Source organism: Lampetra fluviatilis, unplaced genomic scaffold, assembly GCF_964198595.1.
Source record: "Lampetra fluviatilis unplaced genomic scaffold, kcLamFluv1.1 SCAFFOLD_1495, whole genome shotgun sequence".
Classification (NCBI taxonomy): Eukaryota; Metazoa; Chordata; class Hyperoartia; order Petromyzontiformes; family Petromyzontidae; genus Lampetra; species Lampetra fluviatilis.
In genome coordinates this window covers 1-12175 of record NW_027621543.1, presented here as the reverse complement: position 1 = coordinate 12175, position 12175 = coordinate 1, and the positions used below count along the sequence as shown (strand labels likewise).

Sequence of the window (12175 nt, the reverse complement as noted above, 5' to 3'; positions counted from 1 at the left end):
TGGGTGGGTGGGTGGGTGAGTGGGTGGGTGGGTGGGTGAGTGGGTGGGTGGGTGAGTAGGTGGGTGGGTGAGTGGGTGAGTGGGTGGGTGGGTGAGTGAGTGGGTGGGTGGGTGGGTGGGTGAGTGGGTGGGTGGGTGGGTGAGTGGGGGTGGGTGGGTGGTGGGTGGGTGAGTGGGTGGGTGGGTGGGTGGGTGAGTGGGTGGGTGGGTGGGTGGGCGAGTGAGTGGGCGAAGTGGGCGAGTGGGGCGGGTGGGTGGGTGAGTGAGTGGGTGGGCGAGTGGGTGGGCGAGTGAGCGGGGCGAGTGGGCGGGCGAGTGGGCGGGGTGGGCGGGTGGGTGGGTGGGTGAGTGGGTGAGTGGGTGGGTGGGTGGGTGGGTGGGTGGGCGAGTGAGTGGGCGAGTGGGCGGGCGAGTGGGCGGGTGGGTGGGTGAGTGGGTGAGTGGGTGCGTGGGTGAGTGGGTGGGTGGGTGGGTGAGTGGGCGAAGTGGGCGGGTGGGCGGGTGAGCGGGTGAGCGGGTGAGTGGGTGAGTGGGTGCGTGGGTGAGTGGGTGGGTGGGTGGGTGGGCGGGGTGGGCGAGTGAGTGGGCGAGTGGGCGGGGTGAGTGGGCGAGTGGGCGGGTGAGTGGGTGGGTGGGTGAGTGGGTGGGTAAGTGAGTGGGTGACTGGGTGGGTCACTGGGTGGGTGGGTGGGTGAGTGGGTGGGTGGGTGGGTGACTGACTGACTGACTGAGTGACTGACTGACTGACTGAGTGAGTGAGTGAGTGACTGACTGACTGAGTGACTGAGTGACTGACTGACTGACTGAGTGACTGACTGACTGAGTGACTGACTGACTGAGTGACTGACTAAGTGACTGACTGACTGAGTGACTGACTGACTGACTGAGTGACTGACTGACTGAGTGACTGACTGAGTGACTGACTGACTGATTGAGTGACTGACTGAGTGACTGACTAAGTGACTGACTGACTGACTGTGCCTCACCCCAGCGCTCCTTTGTGGTGAGCGGTCTCTCCGAGCCCCTGGTGAGGGGAGTGGTGAGCGGCGTGGAGGAGGAGGAGGTGGTGAGCGATGAGGGGACACTGATCTGGGTGCTGGGTCCTGTCATGGCCGTCGTCTTCATCATCGCCATGGTATCCTCAAGAGGTGGGCGGGGGGGGGGGTCGCCGTGGCAACCGTCACCACGGCTACTGATGATGATGATACTACTACAGATGATGATGATACTACTACTGCTACTGATGATGATACTACTGCTGCTACTGCTACTGATGATGATACTACTACTACTACTGATGATGATACTACTGATGATGATACTACTGCTGCTACTGCTGCTACTACAGATGATGATGATACTACTACTGATGATGATACTACTACTACTACTGATGATGATACTACTGATGATGATACTACTACTACTGCTGCTACTACTGATGATGATGATACTACTACTACTGATGATGATACTACTACTACTGCTGCTACTACTGATGATGATGATACTACTACTACTGATGATGATACTACTGCTGCTACTGCTGCTACTACAGATGATGATGATACTACTACTACTGATGATGATACTACTGATGATGATACTACTGCTGCTACTGCTGCTACTACAGATGATGATGATACTACTACAGATGATGATGATACTACTACTGATGATGATGATACTACTACTACTACTGATGATGATACTACTGATGATGATGATACTACTACTGATGATGATACTACTGCTGCTACTACAGATGATGATGATACTACTACTGATGATGATGATACTACTACTACTGATGATGATACTGCTGATGATGATACTACTACTGCTACTGCTGCTACTACTGATGATGATGATACTACTACTACTGATGATGATACTACTGATGATGATACTACTACTGCTGCTACTGCTGCTACTACTGATGATGATACTACTGCTGCTGCTGCTGCTGCTGCTACTACTGATGATGATACTACTACTACTGATGATACTACTACTGCTGCTACTGCTGCTACTACTACTGATGCTACTACTGCTGCTGCTGCTGCTACTACTACTGATGATGATATTACTACTGCTACTACTACTGATGATGATACTACTGCTGCTACTACTACTGATGATGATACTACTGCTGCTACTGCTGCTACTACAGATGATGATGATACTACTACTACTGATGATGATACTACTGATGATGATATTACTACTGCTGCTGCTGATGATGATACTACTACTACTGATGATGATGATACTACTACTACTGCTACTACTACTGCTGCTGCTACTACTACTGCTGATGATGATGATGATGATACTACTACTGCTACTACTACTGCTGATGATGATGATACTACTACTGCTGCTGCTGCTACTACTGCTACTACTACTACTGCTGATGATGATACTACTACTGCTGCTGCTGCTGATGATGATGATGATGATACTACTACTACTGATGATGATACTACTACTACTGATGATGATACTACTACTACTGATGATGATACTACTACTACTGATGATGATACTACTACTACTGATGATGATACTACTACTACTATTGATGATACTACTACTACTGATGATGATGATGATACTACTACTACTGATACTACTACTACTACTATTGATGATGATACTACTACTACTGATGATGATGATGATACTACTACTACTGATACTACTACTACTGATGATGATACTACTACTACTGATACTACTACTATTGATGATACTACTACTACTGATACTACTACTGATACTACTACTATTGATGATGATACTACTACTACTGATACTACTACTACTGATACTACTACTGATACTACTACTATTGATGATGATGATGATGATACTACTACTACTACTATTGATGATGATGATGATACTACTACTACTATTGATGATGATGATGATACTACTACTGATGATGATGATGATGATACTACTACTGCTGCTGCTGCTGCTGCTCCAGGAAGCACACGGAGTCCGACTCGGGCAAGTCTGGGGGTTCGCACCCCGACAAGCGTGGGGCCTACGAGACGGTGGCCATGGACCCTGTGGAGATGCACAGACTCACCCACCGCTCACCCGGTGAGGAGCACTCACTCACCTAGTCACTCACCCACTCACTCACCCACTCACTCACCTAGTCACTCACCTCGTCACTCACCCACTCACTCACCCACTCACTCACCTAGTTACTCACTCACCCACCGCTCACCCGGTGAGGAGAACTCACTCACTCACCTAGTCACTCACCAAGTCACTCAACCACTCACCCACTCACTCAACCACCCACTCACCCACTCACCCACTCACTCACCCACCCACTCACCCACTCACTCACCTACTCACTCACCAAGTCACTCACCCACTCACCCACTCACTCAACCACTCACCCACTCACTCACCCACCCACTCACCCACTCACTCACCTAGTCACTCACCAAGTCACTCAACCACTCACCCACTCACTCACCTACTCACTCACCAAGTCACTCACCCACTCACCCACTCACTCAACCACTCACCCACTCACTCACCCACCCACTCACCCACTCACTCACCTAGTCACTCACCAAGTCACTCAACCACTCACCCACTCACTCAACCACTCACCCACTCACTCACCCACCCACTCACCCACTCACTCACCTACTCACTCACCAAGTCACTCACCCACTCACCCACTCACTCAACCACTCACCCACTCACTCACCCACCCACTCACCCACTCACTCACCTACTCACTCACCAAGTCACTCACCCACTCACCCACTCACTCAACCACTCACCCACTCACTCACCCACCCACTCACCCACTCACTCACTCACTCACCTAGTCACTCACCCACTCACCCGCTCAACCAGTCACTCACTCACTCACTCAACCACCCACTCACTCACCCACTCACTCACCTACTCACTCACCAAGTCACTCACCCACTCACCCACTCACTCAACCACTCACCCACTCACTCACCCACCCACTCACCCACTCACTCACTCACTCACCTAGTCACTCACCCACTCACCCGCTCAACCAGTCACTCACTCACTCACTCAACCACCCACTCACTCACCCACTCACTCACCTACTCACTCACCAAGTCACTCACCCACTCACCCACTCACTCACTCACCTAGTCACTCACTCACTCACCCACCGCTCACCCGGTGAGGAGCACTCACTCACCTAGTCACTCAGTCACTCACTCACCCACTCAGCCATTCACTCACTCACTCACTCACCCAGTCACTCACCTACTCATCCACTCACTCACCCACTCAGCCAGTCACTCACCCACTCACTCAGTCAGTCAGTCACTCACCCACCCACCCACTCACCCACTCACTCACTCACTCACCCAGTCACTCACTCACTCACTCAGTCACTCAGTCACCCACTCACTCACCCACCCACCCACTCACCCACTCACCCACCCACTCACTCACCCACTCACCCACTCACCCACTCACTCACTCACCCACCCACTCACCCACTCACCCACCCACCCACTCACCCACTCACCCACCCACTCACTCACCCACCCACCCACTCACCCACCCACCCACTCACCCACCCACTCACCCACCCACCCACTCACTCACCCACTCACCCACTCACCCACTCACCCACTTACCCACTCACCCACCCACTCACCCACTCACCCACCCACTCACCCACCCACCCACTCACCCACCCACCCACTAACCCACCCACCCACTCACCCACTCACCCACTCACCCACTTACCCACTCACCCACTCACCCACCCACTCACCCACCCACCCACTAACCCACCCACCCACTTACCCACTCACCCACTCACTCACCCACCCACCCACTCACCCACTCACCCACTCACCCACCCACTCACCCACCCACCCACTAACCCACCCACCCACCCACTCACCCACCCACTCACCCTCTGCCCCGTGTCTCCGTGGTGAGGAACAGGGATGCTCACCCACCCTCCGATCGCCATCTCCGAGTTTGCGGAGCACATTGAGAGGCTGAAGGCAAATGACAACCTCCAGTTCAGCCAGGAGTACGAGGTGAGTCGTGGGTGGGTGAGTGAGTGGGTGAGTGAGTGGGTGAGTGGGTGAGTGGGTGGGTGAGTGAGTGGGTGGGTGGGTGGGTTAGTGGGTGGGTGGGTGAGTGGGTGGGTGGGTGAGTGGGTGGGTGAGTGGGTGGGTGAGTGAGTGGGTGAGTGGGTGGGTGAGTGGGTGAGTGGGTGGGTGAGTGAGTGGGTGAGTGGGTGAGTGGGTGAGTGGGTGAGTGGGTGGGTGAGTGGGTGGGTGAGTGGGTGAGTGGGTGAGTGGGTGAGTGGGTGGGTGAGTGGGTGAGTGGGTGGGTGGGTTAGTGGGTGGGTGGGTGAGTGGGTGGGTGGGTGAGTGGGTGGGTGGGTGAGTGAGTGGGTGAGTGGGTGAGTGGGTGGGTGGGTGGGTTAGTGGGTGGGTGGGTGAGTGGGTGGGTGGGTGAGTGGGTGGGTGAGTGGGTGGGTGAGTGAGTGGGTGAGTGGGTGGGTGAGTGAGTGGGTGAGTGGGTGAGTGGGTGGGTGAGTGGGTGAGTGGGTGAGTGGGTGAGTGAGTGGGTGAGTGGGTGGGTGAGTGGGTGGGTGAGTGAGTGGGTGAGTGGGTGGGTGAGTGAGTGGGTGAGTGGGTGAGTGAGTGGGTGAGTGGGTGAGTGGGTGAGTGAGTGGGTGAGTGGGTGGGTGAGTGGGTGGGTGAGTGAGTGGGTGAGTGAGTGAGTGAGTGGGTGAGTGGGTGAGTGGGTGGGTGAGTGGGTGAGTGGGTGGGTGGGTGGGTTAGTGGGTGGGTGGGTGAGTGGGTGGGTGGGTGAGTGGGTGGGTGAGTGGGTGGGTGAGTGAGTGGGTGAGTGGGTGGGTGAGTGAGTGGGTGGGTGGGTGAGTGAGTGGGTGGGTGGGTTAGTGGGTGGGTGGGTGAGTGGGTGGGTGAGTGGGTGAGTGGGTGGGTGGGTGAGTGGGTTAGTGGGTGGGTGAGTGAGTGAGTGGGTGGGTGGGTGGGTGAGTGGGTGGGTGAGTGGGTGGGTGGGGTGAGTGGGTGGGTGAGTGGGTGGGTGGGTGGGTGGGTGAGTGAGTGAGTGAGTGGGTGGGTGGGTGGGTGGGTGAGTGGGTTAGTGGGTGGGTGGGTGGGTGAGTGGGTGGGTGAGTGAGTGAGTGGGTGGGTGGGTGAGTGGGTGGGTGAGTGGGTGGGTGAGTGACTGAGTGAGTGACTGACTGAGTGACTGAGTGACTGAGTGACTGACTGTCTGAGTGAGTGAGTGACTGAGTGACTGAGTGGCTGACTGAGTGACTGACTGAGTGACTAAGTGAGTGACTGAGTGACTGACTGTCTGAGTGACTGAGTGTCTGAGTGACTGAGTGACTGACTGAGTGACTAAGTGAGTGACTGAGTGACTGAGTGACTGAGTGACTGAGTGTCTGAGTGACTGAGTGACTAACTGAGTGGCTGAGTGACTGAGTGACTGACTGAGTGAGTGACTGTCTGACTGAGTGAGTGACTGTCTGACTGAGTGACTGAGTGACTGAGTGACTGAGTGACTGAGTGACTGACTGACTCACTGAGTGACTGACTCACTGAGTGACTGACTGACTGAGTGGCTGACTGAGTGACTGACTGACTGAGTAACTGACTGAGTGGCTGAGTGACTGAGTGAGTGACTGAGTGAGTGACTGAGTGACTGACTGAGTGACTCACTGAGTGACTGAGTGACTCACTGCATGACTGACTGACTGAGTGACTGACTGACTCACTGACTGAGTGACTGACTGACTCACTGACTGAGTGACTGACTGAGTGACTGACTGACTTTGTGCCCGTTCAGTCGATCGACCCCGGCATGCAGTTCACGTGGGAGAACTCCAACATGGACGTGAACAAGTCCAAGAACCGCTACGCCAACGTCATCGCCTACGACCACTCACGCGTCACCCTGTCTCCCGTAGAAGGTGGGTGGGTGGGTGAGTGGGTGAGTGGGTGGGTGGGTGAGTGGGTGGGTGGGTGGGTGAGTGGGTGGGTGGGTGGGTGAGTGGGTGGGTGAGTGGGTGGGTGGGTAAGTGGGTTGGTGGGTAAGTGGGTTGGTGGGTAAGTGGGTTGGTGGGTCGGTGGGTGGGTGGGTGAGTGGGTGGGTGAGTGAGTGGGTGAGTGGGTGGGTCAGTGGGTGGGTGGGTGGGTGGGTGAGTGGGTGAGTGGGTGAGTGGGTGAGTGGGTCGGTGGGTGGGTGGGTGAGTGGGTGGGTGGGTAAGTGGGTTGGTGGGTCGGTGGGTGGGTGGGTGAGTGGGTGGGTGGGTAAGTGGGTTGGTGGGTCGGTGGGTGGGTGGGTGAGTGGGTGGGTGGGTGGGTGAGTGGGTGGGTGGGTGGGTGAGTGGGTGAGTGGGTGGGTGGGTGGGTGAGTGGGGGGGTGAGTGAGTGAGTGAGTGGGTGGGTGGGTGGGTGGGTGAGTGGGTGGGTGAGTGGGTGGGTGGGTGGGTAAATGGGTTGGTGGGTCGGTGGGTGGGTGGGTGGGTGAGTGAGTGAGTGAGTGAGTGGGTGGGTGAGTGGGTGGGTGGGTGAGTGGGTGGGTGAGTGGGTGAGTGGGTGGGTGGGTGAGTGGGTGGGTGAGTGGGTGAGTGGGTGGGTGGGTGGGTGAGTGGGGGGGTGAGTGAGTGGGTGGGTGGGTGAGTGGGTGAGTGAGTGGGTGGGTGGGTGGGTGAGTGAGTGAGTGGGTGAGTGGGTGGGTGGGTGGGTGGGTGAGTGAGTGGGTGAGTGAGTGAGTGGGTGAGTGAGTGGGTGAGTGGGTGGGTGGGTGGGTGAGTGGGTGGGTGGGTGGGTGGGTGGGTGAGTGGGTGAGTGAGTGAGTGGGTGGGTGAGTGGGTGGGTGGGTGGGTGAGTAGGTGGGTGGGTGGGTGAGTGGGTGGGTGGGTGGGTGAGTGAGTGGGTGGGTGGGTGAGTGAGTGGGTGGGTGAGTGGTTGGGTCGGTGAGTGGGTGGGTGGGTGGGTGGGTGAGTGGGTGGGTGGGTGGGTGGTTGGGTGGGTGGGTGGGTGGGTGGGTGAGTGGGTGGGTGGGTGGGTGGGTGAGTGGGTGGGTGGGTGAGTGGGTGGGTGGGTGAGTGGGTGAGTGGGTGGGTGGGTGGGTGAGTGGGTGGGTGGGTGGGTGAGTGAGTGAGTGGGTGAGTGGGTGGGGGGGTGAGTGGGTGGGTGGGTTAGTGGGTGGGTGAGTGGGTGGGTGGCTGGGTGAGTGGGTGGGTGAGTGGGTGGGTGGGTGAATGGGTGGGTGAGTGATTGAGTGAGTGGGTGAGTGAGTGAGTGAGTGGGTGGGTGGGTGGGTGGGTGAGTGGGTGGGTGAGTGGGTGGGTGGGTGGGGGAGTGGGTGAGTGGGTGGGTGAGTGGGTGGGTGAGTGGGTGGGTGGGTGGGTGAGTGGGTGAGTGGGTGGGTGAGTGGGTGGGTGAGTGGGTGGGTGAGTGGGTGAGTGGGTGGGTGAGTGAGTGAGTGGGTGGGTGGGTGGGTGGGTGGGGGGGTGAGTGAGTGAGTGAGTGAGTGGGTGGGTGGGTGGGTGAGTGAGTGGGTGAGTGGGTGAGTGGGTGAGTGAGTGGGTGGGTGGGTGGGTGGGTGGGTGAGTGGGTGGGTGGGTGGGTGGGTGGGTGAGTGGGTGAGTGAGTGAGTGGGTGGGTGGGTGAGTAGGTGGGTGGGTGGGTGAGTGGGTGGGTGGGTGGGTGAGTGAGTGGGTGGGTGAGTGGGTGGGTCGGTGAGTGGGTGGGTGGGTGGGTGAGTGGGTGGGTGGGTGGGTGAGTGGGTGGGGTGGGTGGTTGGGTGGGTGGGGGGGGTGGGTGAGTGGGTGGGTGGGTGGGTGGGGTGGGTGAGTGGGTGGGTGGGTGAGTGGGTGGGTGGGTGAGTGGGTGGGTGGGTGGGTGGGTGAGTGGGTGGGTGGGTGGGGTGGGTGAGTGGGTGGGTGGGTGAGTGGGTGGGTGGGTGGGTGGGTGAGTGGGTGGGTGGGTGGGTGGGTGGGTGAGTGGGTGGGTGGGTGAGTGGGTGGGGTGGGTGGGTGAGTGAGTGGGTGGGTGAGTGGGTGGGGGGGTGAGTGGGTGGGTGGGTTAGTGGGTGGGTGAGTGGGTGGGTGGGTGGGTGAGTGGGTGAGTGGGTGGGTGAGTGGGTGGGTGGGTGAATGGGTGGGTGAGTGATTGAGTGAGTGGGTGGGTGGGTGGGTGAGTGGGTGGGTGAGTGGGTGGGTGGGTGGGGGAGTGGGTGAGTGGGTGGGTGAGTGGGTGGGTGGGTGAGTGGGTGGGTGGGTGGGTGGGTGAGTGGGTGAGTGGGTGGGTGAGTGGGTGGGTGAGTGGGTCGGGTGAGTGGGTGAGTGGGTGGGTGAGTGAGTGAGTGGGTGGGTGGGTGGGGGGGTGGGTGAGTGAGTGAGTGAGTGGGTGGGTGGGTGGGTGAGTGAGTGGGTGAGTGGGTGAGTGAGTGGGTGGGTGGGTGGGTAAGTAAGTGAGTGAGTGGAGTGAGTGAGTGGGTGGGTGGGTGAGTGAGTGGATGGGCGAGTGTGTGAGTGGGTGGGTGAGTGAGTGGGTGAGTGAGTGAGTGAGTTAGCGAGCGAAGTGAGCGAGCGTGTGAGTGAGTGGGTGAATCAGTAACTGAGCAAGTGAGTAATCCGGCAAATACACCCCCACCCCCCCCCACCACCACCACCCTCACCACCCTCCCCACCCTCTCCCCAGGTGTGCCAGGCAGTGACTACATCAACGCCAACTACATCGACGGCTTCCGCAGGCAGAACGCGTACATCGCCACGCAGGGTCCGCTACCCGACACCTTCGCAGACTTCTGGCGAATGGTGTGGGAACAGAGAAGCAGCACCATCGTGATGATGACGCGCTTGGAGGAGAAGTGTCGGGTGAGTGGGTGGGTGAGTGGGTGGGTGGGTGGGTGTGGGTGGGTGGGGGGTGGGTAAGTGGGTGGGTGGGTGGGTGATTGGGTGGGTGGGTGAGTCGGTGGGTGAGTGGGTGGGTGAGTGGGTGGGTGAGTGGGTGAGTGAGTGAGTGGGTGGGTGGGTGGGGGTGAGTGAGTGAGTGGGTGGGTGGGTGGGTGGTGTGGGTGGGTGAGTGAGTGAGTGAGTGGGTGGGTGGGTGAGTGAGTGGGTGGGTGGGTGGGTGGGTGGGTGAGTGGGTGGGTGAGTGGCTGAGTGGGTGGGGTGGGTGGGTGAATGGGTGGGTGAGTGATTGAGTGAGTGGGTGGGTGAGTGGGTGAGTGGGGGTGGGGGTGGTGATGTTGGTGGTGATGTTGATGAAGATGATGTTGATGTTGTTGATGTTGTTGATGATGTTGTTGATGTTGTTGATGTTGTTGTTGTTGTTGTGTGACAGGTGAAGTGTGATCAATACTGGCCGAGTCGAGGGTCTGAGACGTACGGCTCCATCCACGTGACGTTGGTGGACATCCTGGAGCTCGCTACGTACAGCGTCCGCACCCTCTCACTCCACCGGGTACTCACCCACTCACTTAGTCACCCACTCACTCACTCAGTCACTTAGTCAGTCAGTCAGTCACTTAGTCAGTCACTCACTCACCCACTCACCCACTCACCCTCCCACCCACCCACTCACCCACCCACCCACCCACTCACCCACCCACCCACCCACCCACTCACCCACCCACCCACTCACCCACCACCCACCACTCCACTCACCCCACTCACCCACCACTCACCCACCCACCCACCACTCACCCACCCACTCACCCACCCACCCCCACCCACCACCCACCACCCACCACCCACCCACCCACCCACTCACCCACCCACCCACCCACTCACCCACCCACCCCACTCACCCACCACCCACCCACCCACCCCCACTCACCCACCCACCCACTCACCCACCCACCCACCCACCCACTCACCCCACCCACCCACCACACCCACCCACCCACCCACCCACCCACCCACCACCCACCACCACCCACCCACCCACTCACCCACTCACCCACCCACCCACCACCCACCCACCCACCCACTCACCACCCACCCACTCACCCACCACTCACACCACCCACACCCACCCACCCACTCACCCACCCACCCACCACACCCACCCACCCACCCACTCACCCTCCCACCCACTCACCCACCCACACCACTCCACTCACCCCACCACCCACCCACTCCACCCACCACCACCCACCACCACCCTCACTCACCCACTCACCCACCCACCCACTCACTCACCCACCCACCACCCACCCACCCACCACCCACCACTCACCCACCCTCACCCACTCACCCACCCACCCACCTCACCACACCACCCACCCCTCACCCACCACCCACCCCCACTCACCCACCACCACTCACCCACACCACCCACTCACCCACTCACACACTCACACCACCCATCCACTCACCCACCTCCACTCACCCACTCACCACTCACCCACTCACACCACTCACCCACTCACCCACCTCACCCACCTACTCACCCACCCACTCACCCACTCACCCTCCCACCCTGTCTGTGTGTAGACTGGTGGCTCTGAGAAGCGCGAGGTCCATCACTTCCAGTTCACTGCGTGGCCTGACCACCCACTCACCCCCTCACCCCCTCACTCACCCACTCACTCACCCACTCACTCACTCACTCACCCACTCACTCACCCACTCACTCACACACTCACCCACTCACTCACCCACTCACACCACCACTCACCCACTCACCCACCCACCCACCCACTCACCCCCTCACTCACCCCCTCACTCACCCACTCACTCACCCACTCACTCACTCACTCACCCACTCACTCACTCACTCACCCACTCACTCACTCACTCACTCACCCACCCACTCACCCACTCACTCACCCACTCACCCACCCACTCACTCACTCACCCACCCACTCACCCACTCACCCACCCACTCACCCACCACTCACTCACTCACCCCCACCCACCCACTCACCCACTCACTCACCCACTCACCCAATCACCCCCTCACTCACCCACTCACTCAGCCACTCACCCACTCACCCTCCCACTCACCCACTCAGCCACTCACCCACCCACCCACTCACCCACTCACCCACCCACTCACCCTCCCACTCACCCACTCACCCACTCACCCACCCACCCACCCACTCACCCACTCACCCACCCGCTCACTCACCC

At 58.9% G+C, this 12175-nt stretch overlaps 1 protein-coding gene across 1 annotated transcript; it reads left to right on the top strand.

Moving 5' to 3' along the window:
- Window positions 1-1143: 1143 nt before the first annotated feature.
- Window positions 1144-11596, top strand: LOC144955385 (receptor-type tyrosine-protein phosphatase S-like; the record flags this gene model as incomplete). The annotated part of the gene is made up of 7 exons (XM_078885623.1): window positions 1144-1148; window positions 2996-3114; window positions 4984-5081; window positions 6874-6997; window positions 9738-9913; window positions 10383-10502; window positions 11537-11596. Coding segments are annotated over exons 2-7 (621 nt in total), but the record flags the coding sequence as incomplete, so codon positions are not given.
- Between the last annotated feature and the right edge of the window lie 579 nt (window positions 11597-12175).